Consider the following 22,827-nt stretch of genomic DNA (forward strand, 5'->3'; position numbering starts at 1 on the left):
GAGAAAGCAGAACCCAGTTCTAAGGGTGGAGAGAGATGGCAAGAAAGCCTTTCTTCTAGGCAGCGGAGAGCATTCTAAGAGACCGTGTGCAGAAGCATGGAGACAGGAGAAAATGTAGCATGGTAGGGGCTAGGCAAATCAGCATGACTGCAGCAGAGAGCATTTGGGGGTGTGAGGGGTGATGGCACTGGAGAGGGCCAAGGGCAAATCATGAAGGGCCTTGAACATTGGGATAAAAAAGAGTTTATGCTTTAGACCAATGGTATCCAATCTCTTTGGCACTAGGGACCAGTGCTCCTATGAGAATCTAATGCCTGATGATCTGAGGTGGAGCTGAGGTGGTGATGCTAGCACTGGGGAGCGGATGCAAATACAGATGAAGCTTCACACACTTGCCCACCACGCACCTTTTGCTGGGTGACCCGGTTCCTAACAGGCCATGGACCGGTACCAGTCTGCGGCCTGGGGGTTTGGAGGTCCTGCTTTAGACCACTTGGGAGGATATGAATTACAAAGGAAGGATTGGAGAAGGAAAAATTAGATGCCAGAAGATGAAGAAGGAAGATGATAGAATGGCCCAGGAGAAAGAGCATAAGGTCTGAACTAAGGCAGAGGTAGAGATCATTGAGAGTTGAGGATGACTGTGAAATGAGATAGCATTCACAGCACTTGATGACCATGTGATACAGGAGGAGAAAGGAATCTTTTTGACTCCTATGCTTCTGGAGGATTGAATGGACAAAGGGTCATTCTCTGGCGGTAGAGAACACGGGACATGGATAGATATATCGAATTTATGGAGTCTATAGTGCTTTCAAGTGGCGGTAGCTAGAAAGTGGGTCTGGAGCTCAGCAGCAGAAAGAGATGCTACCTGAAGCTGTGGGTGTGGTTGGGACAGACCAGGGGGAATGTGTAGGGTAAGAAGCAAGAGGGCCAATGATGAAGACTCACAGAACAGCAGTATTTAAGGGGAAGTAAAAGGAACAGAGCCCATAAAAAAAGGCAGCGGTCAGAGTTTGGAAGAGATTGAGGAGAGTGTGATTTCATGGCAGTTAAGGGAGGTGGAGGCATCTGAGAGGGAATGGCCTACAGTGTTGGGGAGCGGTCAGGTAAGGCAAGGATTGGACAATGTCTGCTCAGTGGCCCTGGTGAGAGCTATTTTAGTTGAGTCATAGAGAGACCAGCTGCAATAGGTTGAAGGATGAAGGAAGGTGAAGAGCTGGAGTTGGAGAAATGCAAACAGTTCTCTAGAAGCTGGATTTGAAAGGGGAGAGGGTGTGGTATCTTGAGGAGGACACTGGGTAGGATGGAAGAGGGTTTTTACTGTAGATGGGAGAGCCTTGCTTATGAGGGAAGGAGCCAGTGGGGTACCAAGTGGAGGGTGGGGGGAGCTGTCTGCCTCCGGGGGAAGAAATAGTTTATGACTGATGTTAGAATTGCTGACGCATGCTGCTAATAAAAAGCAAGCCGTGTTTTAGTCAGTTTTATTGTTTTTAGATACTGTACAGACAGTGCCCTACTGCCTACACCCTAAATGAGCTGCTTTTACTGATCCACTCCCTTGTTCTGTCACTGGGAAGAGCCAGTAGAGAAGAAGCAGTGTAAGAGTCCTGATGTTAGGTGACTGATGGGATGTAGGCTGGGAAGCAGTGAAGGGGCAGGATTCAGAGTGAAGGAGGAGCGGCTGGTTTTCAACAGGAGGCCGTTCATACCCTCCACTAGGCCTGGAAAGAAAGAGAGGGAAAATGGGTGTGGATGGAGGTGTTTGTGGGTTTGATGGCCAGATGTTGAAGGAATTACCAACTGATGGCCTCTCTTCTTCCTATAAGTGGGAAGGAGGGCATCTGTACCAGTGAATAGTAGGATCCTAGTCTGTTTTCTTCACTGCTGTATCTCCATAGCCTAGAAGAGTACCTGGCTTGTAGATGATAAAATAAAATTGTTGAATGAATGGGTCAGCAGCTGGAGGAAGAGGTTTGGATCTATACTCTGGGTAATCACACACATACACACACAAACACACACACACACACACACACACACACACACACGCACACACACACTCTCACACACACATACCCTCAGGAACCTAATCCCACTCTGGAGCTGCACTGAACTCTCTCTCCTTAGGTGGAGACAAAGGCCATTTCCAATGGCTTCAGAGCCGCTTTGGGGAGTAGGGAGCTGGAGATGATGCCAGGGAAAGCTTCACAGGGAAATTTTATTTTGAAATGGAGTTTGAAGAAGCATAGGAGTTTGCCAGGAGAGAAGGGGTGTAAGACAATATAGGACAAGACCCAGAGGTGTAATGGGAAGAGTTCAGTGTGGCATGGGTGGGGTGATGGCAGTGAGAAGCTGTTGGAGGGTTTTAAGAAGGGAAGTGGAATGGTCAGATTTGTATTTAGGAAGCGAAGGCCTTCCAAGTGCCTTCTGCAGCTAAGTGCAGGCCCCTCTCTAAAGGTGGATGGATATTGAGGGGGTGGAGCAAAGATGTTTTCTCTACTTTTTGTTTCTCTCTTTAATGATCCTGATTCTTGTTCCCCCTCTCCCAGCCACTAGAGGAATTATTAAAAGACTTGGGGGAAAAATCAGGACATATGACCTGTGTCTTCAAATCTCTGTAAGGCTGCCTACAGAAATTGAGGCAGAGAGACCCTAGCAGATATGTCCTCTAAGGCTCCATAGGGCACCATGAGACCCTGTAATGGGATGGCACAAGGGGAATTACAGACAGGGAGGCTGATTGGGGCTCAACATAAGGAAACACTTTCTAAGGTTGTTGAGCAGAGACAGCCTTAGAAGAGGGTGGGCTCCTCATTATAAAATATATGAGCAAAGACTGTGGCTACTGCTAGGAAAGCTGCTGGAGGAGTGGGCCAGCTGAGAATGAGATGACCTCTGAAATTCAAACTTTGACCTTGAAGAAGAGAGGGAGGGGCTGGCAGTCAGGAGTTGCTTCCCGAGTCTGCCATTCAACGCAAACTTCTAAACAGAGCCTCTCAAAGTAGATATAACCAATGCTGTCTCTGATGGGACCACCCATCTCTGGGACACAGATGCCCACATACACACAGAGAAAGGGAGCCTCCAGCATTCTTTCCCTATAGCTGTGAGACGCTACAATCAGATCGCCTTTATTTGAAAGTGGGGCCAGCCAGGTGGGAGGGCAGAAGTGGGCAGGCCATAATTGTTATGACATTTGACTGAGGGTTTCTTGAGGCCAGAGAGGCACAGGAAGTGGCAACGCTAATGCTGGAATCTGGGCCTTCTGAGTCCCAGCCAGGTCACTGCTGCTCACGAGACCACACACAATGTTAGTGGGTGCTGTGCACTGTTCTGTGGCAGAGACTTCCAAAGGCTCCTGAGGCCCTGCCTAAAGCTGGGTTTCCCAGGATTCTAGGCAAGATGGACCCTGCCAAGCCTAAGCCTTCCAGATGATGGAAACCCTCAGCCCTTCCCTTCTTTTCCCAGGCAAGCTGGAAGTCCTTCCCGAGGGCTAGTCTGCATCCCTTCCTTTGTACTATGCCCTTTTGGGGCTGGAGAGCAGACAGCTTTCTATAATCAGCTAAATTACAGGGGAAGGATAGAGAAGTCCTGGTGGGGCTAGGGAGCAAGGTGAGAGGGGCCAGGAGCCACTGCCTCTTTCCTTAGTTCAGCTGGTGAGAAATTTTTTAAAGTGGGTGTGTAGCAGTTTCCACTTTAGGCTTGTGATGGAGGAACGGTAATTAGTTCCATTAGTGTGTAAATGTCGTCTGTACTTGGTTAAGCAGTTTACAGGTCTTATCTCAGTTAATTCTCCAACAACCTATTTGAGGTAGGCATTCTACACAAGGCTCAGAGAGGTCAACCACCTTTTCCAAGGCCACACAGCAAATAAGTGGTATAACACCTATAAGCCCAGGTGGTTCAGTTATAAAAGCCTGTGCTCTCAACAACCCACGTTCTGAGTGAGCTGAGAGAAGCAAAGTGACTGAGGAGGTGTCAAGACTAGCACCAGGGAACTTTCACTGTTCTCTCTCTACTCTCTCCTACCTGGCTGGTCCCACTTTCAAACTGGGACCAACTGTGTGAGCTGAGGATTGATGACCCATTAACCTCGAATAGTGGTGGGAGGATGAGCTGGCAATAATGTGTGTGCGTCAGAGTGTTTGTCTCTGTGTAACTGGGAGTGGGTGTCTGTCCCTAGGTAACTCTCTTCTGTCGTCACATCAAGACTCATTTTGGCTCATTTTCTTCCATTGGGCACTGGGGCTCTGCAACCAGTCTGCTGGGTCAGAATCCTACCATTTACTAGCTGTAGGATATTGGGCAAGTTACCAACCTCTCTGAGCCTTAGTGTCCTCATTTTTTAAGCGGGAATAAAGCACATACCTCACAGGTTGTCGTGAGGATTAAATGGATTACTAGAAGTAAAACTCTCCAGTGTTTTGGCACACATTAAGTGCTTACTCAGGGTTAGGGAGTATGGGGTTGTTCAGTCAGGAGCTGCCACCCCATAGGGCAGTGCTGTAGTAACTGAGATCCCCTTCCTTTTACCCACCACAATTAGAGGAGATAACCCCTACCCTAATGAGGACTGGTAGGAAAGTGGGCGAGAGAGCAGCTGTGGAGAATACCCTTCCTTCTCACACGGCTCCTCCTCACAGCCTGTCCCCCAGGGTTTTACAAGGTGTCCTCTAGGCGGCCCCTCTGCTCACCCTGCCCAGAGCACAGTCTGGCCCTGGAAAACGCCTCCACGTTCTGCGTGTGCCAGGACAGCTATGCGCGCTCGCCCACTGACCCGCCCTGGGCCTCCTGCACCCGTGAGTTGCCCTCCCAACCGCATTACGGAGGGTGGATGGGTGGGTGGCGGTCAGTAAAGGGAGGATGTAAGTGTTGGTGAGGGCAGAGGGCTCCGCACTGGGGAGGAGGAGAGGGGGTCAGTGACCCGGGGTGGAGGGAGGGGAACCTGGGGTGGGAATGGGGGCCGGGGTTTTTGGATCAGAAGACAGGAAAACAGGCAGGTGTTGGGACCCAGAGGATGGGTGTGTGCTTACAGACAGATCACCTAATGGACCGACCCCACACTCACCTCATTCTACTCTCAACCCTTTACACTCTGTTCTGGTCTCAACTCCCCATCCTCATCCCTCACTAACCTCACCCACTCCCTCACCAGGCACCTACACCCTGTCCCTCGCACTTCACCTGCTCCCCACGCTCTTCTTGCCTCATGGCCACCCCACGCCAGTCACTCCCGTTCACCTGGTCTTTGGTCTGATCTCCCCCTCGTTGGGCCCCTGGGCGAATCCCGCTCCCCTAATCTGAAAAACATTTACGCTCGGGGCCAGATCCCTCGCTGCCCTGCGCAGCTGTTCCCCGACCCCCACCCGCCCTCTGACGGCTTCCGCTCCCTGTGCCGCCCCAGGGCCGCCGTCGGCGCCGCGGGATCTGCAGTACAGCCTGAGCCGCTCACCGTTGGCACTTAGGCTGCGCTGGCTGCCGCCGGCCGACTCCGGCGGCCGCTCGGACGTGACGTACTCGCTGCTGTGCCTGCGCTGCGGCCGCGAGGGCCCGGCAGGCGCATGCGAGCCGTGCGGGCCGCGCGTGGCTTTCGTGCCGCGCCAGGCCGGGCTCCGCGAGCGCGCCGCCACGCTGCTCCACCTGCGGCCTGGGGCGCGCTACACCGTGCGCGTGGCGGCGCTCAACGGCGTCTCCGGCCCAGCGGCCGCCACGGGAGCCACCTACGCGCAGGTCACCGTCTCCACTGGGCCCGGGGGTAAGGCCACCCCGCGCGCCCAGACCTCTCGGTGCCAGAGAGAGGCTCCCGCCTCCTCCACGCCCCCGCACCCTCCCCAGGCCGCCTCCCTCCGTCCCACCAGAGCACCCCTACACCCTGCAGCCACGCCACGTAAACCACAATCACTGCCAAGGCCACAGCAAACTGGCACCCAGCGTCTCTCCAGGAGATGAAATGACCACAAAAATCCCCAACCCTGGTGACTCCCACCAGCTCTCGGCTCCCTTTCCGATGGCCAAGCGGGCGAGGGTGCGGATACAGGTGACTCCTTGCCGCTGGACCAGAAAGGATGTGAGTGTTTAAGAGAGACTGCAGGAGCCAGTGGGCGCTCCCTCTTCTGACAGCGCAGAAAGTTTTTGCCCTACATCCAACTCTGCAGTTGCCTTGCCTCTACTTTCCCAGGGAAAAGGAGGTAGAAAGCCCTCAATCTTTTATCCTCCATTAAAAAAATTTCAGTAGGAAGCAGAATCATACCTCCTCTTCTCCCGTTTAGGAAGAGGGATCCTCTGTTCTTCAGGCTCCTCAACCTTGCATCTGTCAGCCTCTTTCCTGATCCTGGAAAAAGAGCAAAGAAGCACCTAGGGTCAGATAGAATCCACTGGTCAATACATAATAGTGACATTTCTGAGTCTAGAACTGAGATGAATAAATGAAGACCTACAACCCTTTTATACACCCTCTTCATTCTTGAAATTACTTTTGATTTGCCTCTCATTCAGCTGGAATACACCTTCAAATATTCTTTCGCAAGAGGATAAGTGAGTGGTATGGTTTCTGTCTTTTTCATATCTGAGAAGATATAATTGGTTTGTTACTAGCTCCCCTGTCTTCTGGTAGTTGTATTGCAGAAAGACTGAGGCCAGGATAATTGTCATTCTCTTCTAAGTAACTTGGGGGTGTGTGTGTGTGTGTGTGTGTGTGAGTGAGTGTATTCCGTTTTTATACATATATATATATACAAACACACACAGATGTGTGTAAAATTCTTTAACCTACCCATGAAAATAAAATTTAACCAATAGCACTTTCTTTTCATTGAGGTTGACTGGGACATAGTAAAACTTTTAATTTGCACATCTTTTCTTATTCCTGGAAAAATTTTTTTTCAGTTATTGCTTTGACTAGAACTTCTGATAGCTCCAGTATCTCTCTTAAGAATCTCTCTAAGCCTTAGGTTGTACATCTGTTTTCTGATTCTTAAATCTTGTCACTTCCTTTATCATTTTTAGCTCTTAATCCATTTCCTCTGCCTTTGGGGAGAGATTGCCCCATTTGTCTGGTTTTCTGTAATGACAGTTCTGTCTCTTTTTACTATCTCTATTGTGATTTAACATTTGCTATCACATTTACATTTTTAAAATTCAGCATAGAATAAAACGTACCCATAAATCTATTACCCAGAAACAAACAACTATTAATATCCTTCCACATTTTTTCCTGTTTCTATCTCTATAGTCATATCTAGAACTATCTATTGTAAAATCCCTTTTGTATAACACTATATATAATATAAATTTTTAACTGATATTTCATACTAACAATCCTGTTGTGTTGATAGACATGGATTTAGAAACTCTGTTAAGGAAATACTCTTATTTCCATTTATTAATAACAATACTAAATTTGCACCGACTGTTGCTCTGTTGGGCACTGTGCAATATGATTTTCTACATTCATTTAAATAGAATGATAATCATCTCTCAACTGATGAAACCGAGGCCTGAGAGGCCAAGTGAATTGTCCAGAATCAGTCAGCTAACAACGATCTTTGAACTCAGGTCTGTCTACCTCCAAAGCCTCTTGGCCATCTAACGCTTTAACTTTTTACTGAACGTTTTTTTAAAAATCAGGAACGGAGGTTAATTTTATAAAATACCTAAGTGTATTTCAAGGTGACCACATGTTTTATTCTCCTTTGACTCTTTCGTATGATAAATTCTGTTAATGGAGTTTTCAGTGTGAACTCTCTTTGCATTCTTAGATTATACCCTACTGGATATGTATGTATTGTTCTTTTAATATTTTGCTGAATTAATTTGCTTGAATTTTAATTTTTTTCTGTCTACATTTATAAGAGAGATTAGTTTAGTGTTTTTAATTGTTCTTTGTCAAGTTTTGACATTATGGTAATTCTGGCTTTGGAAAAGGCATCAGAGAGAATGTCTCCTTTTTTTCTGCTCTGGAACAGTTTAAAGAGTGCAATTATACATTCTTTGAAGGCATGCAAAACTGCCTGGTAAACTCTCTGGGACCTGCACCTTTTTTGGGGGGGTGGGGGTGTTGTGACCGGAATAACCAGACTCAACCTGAGTGCTTTGATTACAGAGGCAGTTTATTAGCCGGCGGCTGTCCTTGCAAAGGAGCAGCCCCGAAATGCCAAGATACAAGGTTTTTAAGCCCCAAATCCCATTCCTCATTCTGTCTTAAACACAAAGGTCCATCTTTCTCCTATTCACTACCTGTCAACCCACTGGTCAAGTGTGCAAGCGGGAAGTACAGAAGCAGAAAGCTTGTTGTTAGAATGTTATGTTCCTATGGGTGATTGCCTATGTTCCCATGGGCAATAGCCAGTGTTCCCATGGGCGATGGCCAAACAGTAATTTTCAGCTTATATAAAATTGATTATTTTTCATGCCACGCAAGCAAGCAGGGTTACACAGGCTAAAATTTGCAGTTGGCGTATGAGCTCATTGTTACAAGTTTCATGATTAACAAAATGTGGTTAGAGATTCCAGAAACTAGGCCTAAGGTATAGACTTCCTTTGTCCAGTTTCAGGTTTTAATTATCCTTTAACCCTTTCACATTTCAGCAGGCTATTACAGGGGGGAAGTTTGATGATATTCTCAATCTTTCCATAACTTCTTGAATCAGTTTTGGTAATTTGTGCTTGCATAGAAAATATTTGGATAATCTTTTTCCTAATCATTAGCCTCAAAATGTGTATTTTAAAATTTTCCTCAGAATCTGGAGTTAACTCTGTTTTCCTTCATGTTGTATGCTTGCGATTTCTCTTTTTTTCTTAATTATCCTTGTCAGAAGTTAGTTTTATTAATTATGACAGAGTCTGCTCTTGAATTTATAAATTTCACTGCCCTTTTGTTACTTATTTTATGATTTTACATTTATTAATACTATTCTCCTGCTTTCCTGAAGTCTTTTTCTAGGTGAGTTCAGTGCTTAGTTATTTTTTGTTTTAATATATTAAGCCTATAAGTTTTCCTCTGAGTATAGTTTTGGTCACATCTAACATGTTTTTATACGTAATATATAACATTGTTAGTATTGTCAGTATTCTTTTGAGATATGATTCACATACCATAAAATTTCACATACCCTTTTAAGTATGCAATTCAGTGGTATTTCATCTATTCACGAGGTTATGCACCCAGCACTATTTCCAGAACATTTTCATCACCCCAAGAATCCTGTTAATAGTCACTCCCTATTCTCCCTATACCTCCAGCCCCTAGTAACCACTACTCTACTTTCTCTCTATATATATTCGCCTATTCTGGGCATTTCATATACATGGAATTATACGATATGTGGACTTTTGTGTCTGGCATGTTTCACTTAGCATAATGTTTTTAAGGTTCATCCATGTTGTAGTATGTATCAGTATGTCATTTATTTTTTGTGGCTAATGTTCCATTATATAGTCATATCACCCTTTCATTTATCCATTCATCAGTTTATGGACATTGGGCTTTTTCCACATTTGGGCTCTTATGAATAATGATGCTGTGACCATTTATATACAAGCTGTTGTGCAATCATATGTTTCAATTCTCTTGCATATATATCTTGGAGTGGGATTGTTAGGTCATATGGTGTTATGGACAGACTTGTGTTTCCACCCCGCCCGCCAATTCATGTGCTGATTCCCTAATCCCCATTGTGACTGTATTTGGAGATAAGACCTTTAAGGAAATAATGAAAAGTAATGAGATCCTAAAGGTGGGGCCCTAATCCCTTGGGACTGGTATCCTTATAAGAAGAGAAAGAGACACCAGAACTTAGTTGCTGTCTCTGAGTACACAGAGGGAAGGCCAGGTGAGGACACAGCAAGAAGGCATGCTCTCTGCAGGTCAGAAAGAGAGTCCTTATCGGAATACGAATACGAGTCTTCAAGCATCTCGATCTGGGATTTCTAGCCTCTAGGACTGTAAGGAAATAAACGTTTGTTCTTTCAGTCTAGAGTATCTTGTTATGACAGCCTAAGCTAACTAATACATATGGTAAGTTTTTATCTTTCTGAGAAACTGCTTAAGTTTGAAGAATTATATATATATAACATATATTAATATATATATGCAGGGCAGTGCTCCCTCTGACTGTTCCAGGGGATAATCCTAACTTGCTTCTGTCCTCTGGTGTTTGCTGGCAGTCCTTGGCATTCCTTGGCTTGTAGATGCATCACTCTAGTCACATGGCCATCTTCTCCACGTGCGTATTCATATCATCTTCCCTCTACATGAGTGTCTGTCTTTGTGTCCGGATTTCCCTTTTTCATAAAGACATTGGTCATATTGGGTCAGGGCCACCCAAATAACCTCATTTTAATTCGACTACCTTTGTGAAGACCCTATTTCCAAATAAAGTCACATTCCAGAGGGACTGAGGGTTAGGACTTCAACTTATCTTTTTCTGGCGGACACAATTCAATCCTTCACAACCCTTATCAGATATATGATTTGCAAATATTTTCTCCTATTCTGTGGGTTGTCTTTCACATTCTGGGTAGTGTCTTTTGAAATTCAAAGTTTTAAATTTTGATGAAGTCCAATTTATCTCTTCTTTTCTTAGGTGGTTTGTGCTTTTGGTGTCATATCTAAGAAACCATTGCCTAATCCAAAATCACAAAGAATTATACCTGTGTTTTCTTCTAGTATCGTAGTTTTGACTACAAAAATTATTTTAGAGAACGTGTTTTAATTTCTGGATGACTTGCTTTTATTATATCTTTTGTCTTCTGAGTTTACTGCTCCATAATTAGAGAAAGAGGTTTGTGCTGTTTTTGCTTTTTAGAGTAACTCTTGAGGTTTTCTTTGTGGTCTAATATATGGTAAACATTTTAACTATTCTAAGACTACTTTAAAACAATGTGTAGCATTTTCGTTGTGTAGTATCCTTCCCTTCCCTCATTTTCAAGCTTTCATCTAATGTATGTCTGTGGGCCTGAAAGGGAACTTTCTCTTATGTCTATGTTCTGGCCATCTGATGATTTCAACAAATGTAGCTCAAAAAAAATGATGCTCCTAGCCCCTTCCTGTCTGTACCCTCTGTGTGTATCTACGAGGGACTACGCCACCTCCTGGGATGCTTCATCACTCCTCTCCGCTTTGTGCTCGTGTTTTTTCGGGAACTGCCATCTCCAAGTGGATTTAGGCTGAGAGACACTCCTGGGGATAAGGAAGAGCACTTTTCCTCAAAAGCAACTATGCAGTTGAGTGATGGCTCTGCATTGTCCAGTTGACAAAGACCTTGCTATTTTTTAAGGGTCAGACAGTGGGAGGAAGGATAAAGGACCTTTCAAGTTATTTTTAGGATAGGAGGCAATGCCACTCTGTGGGCAGCCTAGCCTAGGGGTTCACTACAATTGCAGTTTTCAGTCTAGTTCCACTGGCTTTATCATAGGTAGAAACATGCCACTCCACTGCTTCTCCCCATCCCCCATTCTCATAATCAGCTGTCAAGACTAATTTATGGTGATGTTATGGGTTTTCAACTCTTTCTGTATCTCTGTGTTTTAATTGGAATTTGAGAAAGATTGGAGGTGGGGTTGCTTGATGGATATCATTGAAACTAGAAGCCATGTTCACACCCTTTTCATAGAGTGAGCTACATATGCCCTGTCTCCATTTCTTGGGCCCATCACCACCTGACATCAGCTTCCCTTCGACCCCCCAGAGTCACTAGGAACCTCCGTATTGTTAAAGCCAGGGGCACTTTGAATCATCATCTTACCCCATCTCTTCTCAGCATATGACACTGCCAACCACTGGCCCCTCTTGTTGGTAAACTTGCATTGAGCGCTTGCTCTGTGTTGTGTATTATGCTTAAGCTCTTCATATTTATTACTTCATGGAAGTGTCAGGAGAGAAGCTTCTTAAATCTTCTCTCCCCAGGACTTTTGTGACCTCGTTTGCTTGTTTGGTCCTCCTGTTAACTCTGGCTCCTCCTTTTCAAGCTCCCTTTTCCCTCGTCTGTCTCTTAAATGTTGTTTCTTGGGCTTATTTCCTAAACTTTTTTCCTCCTCTCTTTCTGGGTAGTTTGACTCAATCACTTTCTGATGGGTCTTGGGGCTCCATCTTCCTCCCAGACATCTTTTGTGAGCCCTGGAACCACTGCTGTCTTTCCAGTATCCTCTCTTGGAAACTCCTCGGCTCAACACACTGAAATGAAGTCGTGATCTTTCCTCCCAGTGACCTAGTGGTCTCTGCCTTAGTTCAGGCATTAGTACCTGTTTGTTTCTTTGTTTTGCTGCTGTCCGTCGACATAATCTAGACTAGTGGTTCTCCAGCTTGTCTACACATTGGAGTTACTGAGAAGCTTAAAAAAAATGTATATATATATACGGATGCCTGAGTCCCATCCCACAGAGATCATGATTTAATTGCTTTGGGTTGTGACCCAAGCATCAATATATTTATTTTATTGTGGCAAAAATACTTAACAAAATTTAGCATCATAACTGTTTTAAGTGTACGATGCAGTAGTGTGAACTGTATGCACACTGCTGTGTAACAGATCTCTAGAATTTTTTCATCTTGCAAAACTCAGACTCATTGAACAATTGAACAACTCCCTTTCTCCCCGCCCCAAGTCCCTGGGTAGTTCTATTTCATAGTTATGGTCATTCTATTTCTAATTCTTCGAGGTACTTCTATACTGTTTTTCATAGCAGCTGCACCATTTTACATTTCCACCAACAGAGAACAAGGGTTCCAATTTCTTTACATCCTTGCCAACACTACTTATTTTCTGTTTTTTGTTTTTGTTTTTGTTTGTTTTTTGTTTTGTTTTGTTTTTTTGATAGTGGCCATCCTAATGGTGTGAGGTGATATCTCATTGTGGTTTTCACTTGCATTTCTCTGATGATTAGTGATATTAAGCATCTTTTTATAGGCTTATTTATAAAATTCCTGCGTATTTTATTATTTTTGCTATTGTAAATGGAGTTGTTTCCTTAATTTCCTTTTCAGATTGTCCATTGTTAGTGTATAGAAAGGCACTTGATTTTTACATGTCGATTTCATATCTTGCAACTTTGCTCTATTTGTTTAATAGTTCTAACAGGTTTGTGTGTGTATGTGTGGAATCTCTAGGGTTTTCTACATTTAAGATTATGTCATCTGTGGACAGAGATAATTTTACTTCTTCCTTTCCAATCCGGTTGCCTTTTATTTCTTTTTCTTGCCTAATGGCTCTGGCCAGGACTTCCAGTACTATGTTGAATCGAAGTGATAAGATTGGACATTCTTGTCTTGTTCCTGATCTTAGAGAGAAAGCTTTCAGCCTCTCACTTTTGAGTAAGATGTAGGCTGTGGTCTTTTTATAATGGCTTTTATTATGTTGAGGGAGTTTCCTTCTATTTCTAGTGTATTGAGTATATTATCTGTTGACCAGATCATCAAAGTAATTAAGTAGCTGTTTTTTCTGTCTGTTCCACTCTCTAATGTCTCTAAATTTTAGGAAGTATAGAAAGAGCCCAGGGTATTAGAACCAACCACTCTAAGGGAGCCGGAAAGTAGGGGAATGGGTAAGCAGCAGGATGCCTGGTACTTTCCCTGCTAGGAGCCAGTGAAGTGGGGAGCTGTGGGGTGACAGGGGCCCACCTTCCCTCTGGTCCCACACACAGCCCTTTAGACCACGCCCCAGCCTTTGTTGGCCCTGCCCCAGTCCCTGCATGCTCCACCCTTCCAATCCCCTGGCCTTGCCCTGCGGTCAAATCTGGCCTGAGAAACCCACATTACTTACTTTCAGGACCCTGGGAGGAGGATGAGGTTCGCAGGGACCGAGTGGAACCCCAGAGTGTGTCCCTGTCGTGGCGAGAGCCTATCGCTTCTGGAGCCCCGGGGGCCAACAGCACGGAGTATGAGATTCGCTACTACGAGAAGGTGAGTTGGGGTCTGGGAGGGACCTGGGGGTTCCATGCCAGGCTGTGGTCTGTCTCCCGCGCCAGTCCACTTCCTTTGCTTCACCGTCTCCTCCCAGCAAAAGTCCTTTCTTTCTAAACATACGCACCCGCCTCCTAAATAGCCTCCCAGGCCGGAGTTTCTTCCCGTCCCCTCCACGCCGCGGACTCCCCTGTTCTTCCTTTTTCCCTCCAATCTCTCTGTTCTTCGCCAAGCACCATCTCCATTTCCACTGCTTTGCCTGGTGTTTACAGTCGACGAAAAGCTTCCCCTGGAGGCCGATCCAGATTTCGTGTGCCCAAATCGTATACATACTCTCTGTTGCCCTTCTGAAGAAAAAGTTTGTTTCAAATTTTCCAAAGATGCATGACTGTCAGAACAGTCGCTGGGTGAGGTGGTGCGCCAGGGCCCAGTGGTGTGCTGGCCAATGTTTAACACCCGGCTCTCCAGAATAATGCGTGCACGAATTATTATAATAATTGGACTGATATAAAGGACATAGAACCCATCAGTTACAAATAATGGTAAAAAAAATAAAAAATAAAGTGCTCCTTACTGTAAACCCCACATAGCCGACTGATTCTCACAGGATACTTTTGCTGATTTTTGCTGACCTCTTGTATCTGTTGTCAACCTGTGGTTGTGGTTCCACCATGATCTGACAGATGGAGTTACATCCCTATCAACTCTCTTTTTTCCCTATAAATTTTATTGTCTTTAATCTGTTATGTAATCTACTGTTGAACTGATTCTCACCTTAGTGCAAATGTTTTGAAAGTAAAACCTGGCTTTCAACTTCAGCACTACTCGTGTTGGAACTTCACTCACTCCTAGGTGACTCAGGGGAGTTCTTCGCCGAATCAGATAATAGCTTTCGAACATCAGTTGTCTATTGAGAGCCATGACTGGGACGAGGGGTGGGCGGCGGGTGGTTTTGAACAGAAAGGAGAAGTCACTGCCGAGCAGCCTCAAGGACGAGGTGCCACTGACTGAGGTTGAGAACCACTGAGCGGGGGAGGAGCAGGTTCGGGGGAAGATGATGAGCTTGGTTTTGCCCATGGAGCATTCAAGGGACCCAGGGGACACCCAAATGGACTTGCAGGTCTGAAGCTCAAGGGAGAGGTGTTTGCTGGAGAAAGAGAGAGTTGGGGGCTTTCCGCATGGAGATGGTAGCTGAAACCAAGGGACCAGAAGAGATGACCAAGGAGGGGGATCTGAGTGAGAAGAGGGGCGAAGACAGAGCTCGGAGGGACCCTGCTGTTTAGGAGACAGCAGCGGAGGACACTAAGAAGGAGCGAGGCATGTAGGAGTTGCTTAGAAAGGGCTCACTGAACTGATACTCGGGGATCAGAGTCCTGAAGTCGAGCTGGATGCTTCCAGGCCCTCAGGTAGTGTGAATTTGCTGGGAACTAAAAGCCTCAAAAAGAAGAGATAGTACAAAAGGGACTATATTTGAAGTCTCCAGGAACATCTCATGGAGCCCAGTGACGGGAAGTATTGCTGGAGCCACAGTGCTCCTCATCTCGGCTTCTCTCCACACACCGGTCCAGCCTCCTCTGCTCAGGGGCTTCCTGAGAGCACAGCATGCTGTTGCCAGGGTCGCAGCCTTGCTCCTCTCCTCTTCCCTGCCCCGTCCCCAGCCTGCCCCATCTCATAGGTCCTGCAGCCATTGCCTCATTGTGTTTCAATGGATTGTTCACATGCCCGGAAAGGAGATTCTGATTGGCCCAGTTTGGGTCAGAGTCTGCCTCAGTTCCTGAGCACCATGACTAAAGGGCCAGGGCCACAGATTATTGGGAAGGTGCCCTTCTGAGGGCTGCGGGTGTGGCAGGGGCTCTAATAAGGGAGTATGGGCAGAGACAGAATGATGAGAGTGTCTCAGGTACATGCCATTATCAGAGGTGTTGGGGGCAGCAGAATGTAGAATACAGAGCATGGGATCTGAAGGAAGGAAGGTGTCACCCTAACCCTTCCTTGATGTGACCTTCACCTAAAAAGAAGTTACAGATGCTTTTGCAAGAATCATAGGAAGTTGGGCATCTAAAGGGTCTAGCACAGCAGCTGGCAGTGAGCAGGGCCTCATTCCATGACAGCTGTCATTGTTCCCACTCTCCAGTGGAGGCCTTGGATGAGCCTCTCTGAGCCCGATTTCAATGATCCGTGAAACAAGACAAACAAACAAACAAACTAAAAAGATACCTCCTGTCCTGTGCCTTGCAGGACATTTGTGAAAATCAGATGACAAGGGGAAGGAGAAGTTTCGTGAGCAGACAAGGACCAGGCAGCTGTCAGGGCTCATTTTCTTATTCTTTCCTCTGAAGCGTCAGGCCCACCTCACTCCCTGGACTGCCAGGCCCTGATGTTCATCAGCCTATCACCCTCGAAAAGGACAATCTAGCACCTTCTCTAAAGTTTCTCTTACTCTGAGGTGGGGCTGTGCTCACCGAGTGTGGGGTGGGACCTCGTGGTGGAGAAGGGTTGGGGATCCTATGGAAGAAACCTGTGGAATCCCCCAAGACGACTGGAGTCAGGTTCTTCCACGTGGCCCACGTTCGCCTAAGGGCACTGTCCCAACTCCCTTCTCCGTTTTCTAGTCCTTCTCCCAGAAGCGTGGGTCTGGCCCTGGGTCTGGACCTCACTTCTTCATCCCTCCTCAGGGCCAGAGTGAGCACATTTACTCCACGGTGAAGACGGGGGCACCTGCGGTCACTGTCACCAACCTGAAGCCGGCTACCCGCTACGTCTTTCAGATCCGGGCGGCTTCCCCAGGGCCCTCGTGGGAGATCCAGAGCTTCAACCCCAGCATTGAAGTGCAGACCCCAGGGGAGGGTAAGTGATGCATGCCAGTGGAGAGGGGCCGGGCAGGGAGAACCTGGCATGGGGCTGGGGCATGAGATAAATTGGAGGGGGGATTATCTGTGCAATTAAGGGAGTCTGCAGACCAGTTTAATTACAACCTACTTAACTAATGAATTTGGAAGCCATTGACGGATTGATGCCAATCAGTGACATGAATTAGATTGGGTCCCTGCCCTGGAGGAGCTCACAGAAGAGGGAGCCATGAACACATACACCGCAGGACTCAGCTGGTGGCTCCTGCCTCACAGGACTTGTCCCATGTTTTATGGAAACATCCTCTGCTCTCCCCATGAGAGGAGTTTTGGTCTCATGGTCACCTTGCTAAATTCTTGTTCCCATTCTGCTTCTTTCCCTCTGCCGTGATGGGGACCCAACTGTGGGATGCTGCTGTTCCTTTCCTCGCTTGGCCTTAGAGTGTGGAGCAGACTTCACTAAAGATTCGGGGCTGTGAAGGGGGTCGCACTGCAGCAATCAACAAAACAAAACAAAATGAGAATTGTATACTTTCAATGGTGAATTGTGTGGTCTGTGAATAATTTCTCAACAGAGCTGATATCAAGACAAAAGAAAACAAAGGAAAACGAAAGCCGAACATTAGAAACCCTGATGCTAAAACAGCTCCAGCTTCTCCACTGCATTGTGCTGCTACTGCCCCACTTCACATTCCTATCCTGGTTCCTTTCCTCTCACCCACCCACCCCCAGATTCCCTTTCAGGATGCACGCAGAACATTGAGTTCCCTCTTTTGTCATTTTGCCTGCTGCTACCCCAGCCCTCAGGGTCTCACCTCTATCTACCCTGAGCAGCTCATGAAAGTATTTTCCCAGACAAAGGCAATTCCCCCTAAGAGGCATTCTGGCACCAGCTGTCAAGATAATAATTCTTTCCAACATGCTACATGAGTCTAATCCAAGATAGGAAGAGCCCTGAGCCCAAAGGTAGAGATAAAATGTTGAGGGAGTTTGAGTTCTGGGAAGGGAGACAGCACTTTTTGCTCAAATGCCTGTGTGTGCCAGACCTCAGCCAGGTGCTGGCAAGAGGAGATTAGAGCCATGTCTTGATGGCTGGGGAACATTTGAATGTTTGGAGATGGGCAGGGAAGGAACTTTAGGTAGAGGAAGCCATTTGAACAGAGGCTCCCGGGTTGGCTGGAGTGAGTGTGGCTGAGGCATGAGCTGGGTCTCTTGGCAGAAAGGGGCTGATGACTTCCATTCTTTCAGTGCTTCTAAGTTAGTAGATACTACTCAGCTCCCCAGCCTCCTTTGCTGTGGCCGTGGCTGTGGGGTGTTGGGTCTCCCAATCTGCCGAGTACTTTTTCCAGCGAGCTGGAACCCCAAGTCAGGATCACGATGAAAGACCATGCTTCGCCATTGTATTAGTTATCTCTTGCTGCATAACAAATTTTCCCCAAAACTTAGCAGCTAAAAAACAACAAGCATTTGTTGTCTCATGGTTTCTGTGGGTCAGGAATATGAGTGCAGCTTAACTAGGGCACCACTTGGCTCAGCGCCTCTCACAAGGCTGCAGTCAAGGTGTCCTCTGGGGCTGCAGTCATCTCAAGGCTTAACTGGGGGGAGACCCTGCCCCTGTACTTGAGTTCTCGCTGGCTTTTTGCTGGAGACATACAATTCCTGGCCTCCTGGGCGTCTCCATGGGGCTACTCGTAACACAGCAACTAGATTCTGTTAGAGACCGTGGGTGAGCAAAAGGGCACTCAAGACAGAAGCCACAGTCTTTTGTAACCTAATCTTGGAATGACATCCCATCACGTTGCCATAGTCTCTTCATCAGAAGCGAGCGACTAGGTCCAGCGCACACTCACGGGGAATGATTACCAGGAGGTGGGGATCCAGGAGGGCCATCTTAGAGGCCGCCTTCCACAACCGCCCCGTCTCCATTCTCCGTTTTCCTGTCTACGTGGGCACCTCACGTCACACAGTCCTTAGCAACTCCACTCCCTGGCCCCTGGCCAGACCCCGGGCCATGTTCTCTACCTCTGAAGCCCTGGGCTCTGAAATCCCCTCACTGACCCTGGCCTCGTTGGCCTCTAATGCTTCCTTCCTCTCAAGTCCCTCCTCACTTGCTCTGTGGCATCCTAACAACAGCTCTTGGGTCTGACTTTATTTCCCAGGCTCTCAGCCCCTCCAAGCTACACATTCATCTCTACTCAGCCACTGCAGATTCGCCTGGCAGGAATATTCACCAGCTCTGCCAACCCTCATCCCCTGGACATTGTGCTGCTCTGGCCCTGCTGGTCTACCGACTTGGGCCATCCTCTTCTGTCCTGCGCCACCACTGCCCCCGGAGGTATATTTTTCTAATCTCAGTTCAGTCTTCAGGGCTGTGCAGCATTTTCCCCATTCTCGATAGTTACCTCAAACCTCACCTCTCACAGGCCCCTCCCCTCCATCACCCACCTCCAGCAGATACCCTCCTTCCTTTTCCATGGGGCAGGAGCTCTGTCCATTGCCCCCCTGGCTCCCTGTGATCCTCAGGGTAAAGTCCGCACTCCTTGGCCTAGCATTCAAGGCCCTCCAGGTTCTGTCTCCTCTCCACTTCCGTTTATCCTCCTGCCCTCCAGCTTCACATCCTGCCACTCTCTGCCTCCATACAGTCTCTTTCCAGCCACATGGGACAACTTGCCATTTTCCAGACCCAGCATGTGCATCTAAACATCAACAACCCTGTCAGTCTTCCAGGTCCAGTGCCGATGACACCTCTTCTGCAAAGCCTTCCTCACTTTACTGGCTTAGGAAGAAACGATTGTGTCTCTGCTCAGCTGTGTTCATTTCTCTGTTTCTTTTTCATTCCACAATTAAGGCTTTTGTTTTTCTCTCTCTCACTGGTCTGTACACTCTTCCGGGGCAGGGATTCTGGCTCATTCATTGCTATCTTCTCACTGCTAGTGCCAGCCTGGCACACATGTTGGATGGATGGATGGATGGATGGATGGATAGATGGATAGGGCTGAGAGCCTGGGTCCTCCAGGCCCCTCCCCTGGTGAAATAGTTCAAAGCAGAGGCTTTTAGAATCAGGTTCAAATCTTAGGCTCATTATTTGTTAGTTGCGTGACCTTGGGGAAATTACGCAACTTTTCTCATTGTCAGTTTCCTTAGCTATAAAATGGAGATGATAATATTTTACTGGCTTATCGTGATGATGAAACAGGATCATTTAGTTAAGGCACATGGCATAGTGTCTGGAATGGAGTAAGTGTGCATTAAATGTTAACTCATTATTATTGGCGGATGGTCTGGTTTGGGGCTGGGGAACTCAGACGAGAGGCCATTCCCCCTGCGGAGCTACCTTAAGTCTCTCATCGCCCATCTGAAAGGCAAAAAGGGAGACCCAAGCCTGCCTTTCTGGACCCCTGCTCTTCTCTCTCACAGCTGGGCTGCAGTGGAGGTGCCCTGCTCTGGGAGAGAAGGAAGCTCCAGGTGCCACTGTGGTTGGTGGGGCTGACTTGGTCCCCTGCCACAGGAAGACCGGGCAAGTGCAAAGGTGCTGGGGGAAGCCTGCTGTGGGGTGAAGACAGGCGTCTGTCCGGGGGCTTACCCAGGAACCTGGTCCTCTACCTGTCTCAGCCTTGTGGTTTTTCTCCCAGCTGTCTCAGGGTCCAGGGACCAGAGCCCCGCAGTTGTCGTCACCGTGGTGACCATCTCAACCCTCCTTGTCCTGGGCTCCGTGATGAGCGTGCTGGCCATTTGGAGGAGGTAGGTGGCTGGTCCCAGCCTGGCTGGCCCCTGGCGAGTCGTGTCCTCATGCACATTAATGTGCTCACAGGCACCTATATCTGTACCAGCATTTGCACACATGCAGATTCGCACATATAAGCACACTGCTGTGTAGATAAGGCGAGGCTAGTATGGCCCTGGCCCCTCCCCCCACTCTCTGCTCTCGCCTGCAGCCAGCACTGCAGCTTGCTCAGCCGCTCTGGAATAAAGGGGATTTAGCTCCTTAACTCGTTAAATGTCAGAAGGCATCACTGAGGATGGAATCAAGCTCTGGCTGTGCCACTGTGATTAGGATTCTCCTGAGGCGCTCAGAGGCCCCCAGCCCCTGCCTCCAAGGGGTCTTGAGGCCCTTGAACACAGGAAAAGGCAAGAAAGGCCTAAATTGTGTTGTGTGTATACGTGTGGGAGGGAAGATGACACGGAGGGGAACTCATAAACCAGAAGCCCCCAACCTCCATCAGAAGGAAGCTCGCAGGAGAGGGGGCAGGGAAGGGGAGTGGGAGGAGGGGAAAGCCGTGGAGCTTGAGTCTGTCTCAGGGAAGATCCCAGGCCCTTCGCACACAGCAGAAACTCATGGCATATACTTCCCCCTTCTCCCCATGGTCATACTCTGCTATATGCAGAGGCGCCCCAGGCAGGTTCTGGGGTGAGGCTGAGGTCGGCAGACTTGAGAGGAAAAGGAAAGTCTGCTCGCACAAGGCTGGAGTGTGGGGAGGGGAGGAGAGAAATGGGCTGGTCGAGCAGCCACATCTCAGCATCCTGGAACTGCCTGCGGGCTGGAGGGCCAGTGAACATTCATTTGGCCCTGTTTACTTGGCCTTGAATGAAGCACTGAAAGTGACTGAGGAGGGAAGGACCTTGCCCTACGGGTCTCCGAGTCAGCTCTGCCTGGGCCAGGTGAGTCAGAAAGGCAGGACGAACGGAGCAGTCTCCTTCCTCACAAAGCTGAAAGGACCCTACGTTAGACCTATTGGAAAAGCAGACATGAAAAGGAGCTGAGAGCATCTTGTCCTGGCTGTGACTTTATGGGCTCAGAGAGGCAGAAAGAGGAGAGGGGAGACAGGCGAATAAGGAGCACTTCTCTGGGAGGACTCTACAGGACCAGAGCAGCTGCTGCGGGGCTTGGAGACAGATGCACCAGGCAGGCAGAGTAAGCCAAAAGGGGCATTTCAAAATGTGCTCAAAATCAAACGTCAGTTAAATGGAGAGAAGCAGCCAGTCTCCTGCTGATGGGCATGGAGGCGAGCTCCTGCGAGTCCCGATGGGCTACGTCTCACCCCCAACCCTCCTCTCCAAACCTCTGCAGTGCTTGCTCTGTGTAGTCATCTCCTAGAGACCATGACCTTTCCCTCCTCAGCCCATCCTGGCTCACCCCATTTCTCACCAGAAGGTGTCGTCCGGTTGGACGCCTGTCATTTTTCTCTGCCACACCTCCATCCACTCAGCCTAGTCCCCTTCATCTCTACCCACCTCTCCGGGATATTTCTGTTATTCAGGGAAGTCCTGTCACTACGCTGTGTGACTTCAGTAGCCATTGGAAGACCAGTCCCAGCCCTTGGCCTCTCAGTTCTTTGACTTCCTCATTTCCCTCTTCTGTCCCACCTCTGCCTCCCGCTCCTACATCCTGACAAAGACCTGGCCTCATCCCAAATACTGATCCAGTTCTACTTCGCCTTGCAGGTTCCCTGTGCTCACAGCCTGTTCCTTCAGCCACTGTGGCTGTACCTGCTCTGTAACCGTATGGTCAGCCCCGCACCTTCTCACCACCTGCCTCCTCCGCACCCTTCCTCTCCCTCCTTTCGCTCCAGAGGAGGTGCCTTCCTCTTAGCCGGGATCGGTCCTCCTACCTAGGACCTGAACCCATGCTCACTTACATCTCAGGAACCCGTTACTATTTATAATGTCCCTCTCTCCCCTGCATAACAGCTAACATTTATCGAGTTCTTAGTAAGCTCTTTGCAACAGAGCCATCAGGCAGGGCTGTCTTTATCTTGATTTTTTTTTTTAAATCAAAGAGAACACTGAGCCATCCCAGTTCCACAGCTGCCAAGCAGAGGAACTGGGAAGCCAGTCTGTGCAGTAAGATTTCAGGGCTTCTGCTGTGAACTCCCCAGTGTGGCTACTTCACCCTCTAAGACGGGGGGGCAGGGGAGGAGACCTTTCTCCCTCAAGTCCCACCTCTCAGACTGTGTGACCTCCCCTGTCCACTTTTTATTTTCCGTGGTTTGCTGACCTTAAGCCTTGTCATTTCCCTTTCTTCCTTCAAAGCCTGACGAGTTCTTTCGTGGTCTCTTCTTTTATTTATCAGATCTCTAA

General features: G+C 47.8%; 1 protein-coding gene across 1 annotated transcript in view; it reads left to right on the forward strand.

Annotated features, from left to right (window-relative positions):
* The window catches only part of EPHA10 (EPH receptor A10), a 36,293-nt gene that overhangs the window by 5,077 nt on the left and 8,389 nt on the right, over positions 1 to 22,827 (forward strand). The window contains 5 exon segments of the mRNA XM_039850984.1: positions 4,647 to 4,802; positions 5,408 to 5,758; positions 13,767 to 13,900; positions 16,576 to 16,747; positions 20,382 to 20,490. Coding sequence (XP_039706918.1) covers positions 4,647 to 4,802; positions 5,408 to 5,758; positions 13,767 to 13,900; positions 16,576 to 16,747; positions 20,382 to 20,490 — 922 coding nt within the window.

The sequence above is a fragment of the Pteropus medius genome, unplaced genomic scaffold, assembly GCF_902729225.1.
Source record: "Pteropus medius unplaced genomic scaffold, Ma_sr-lr_union100, whole genome shotgun sequence".
Classification (NCBI taxonomy): domain Eukaryota; kingdom Metazoa; phylum Chordata; class Mammalia; order Chiroptera; family Pteropodidae; genus Pteropus; species Pteropus medius.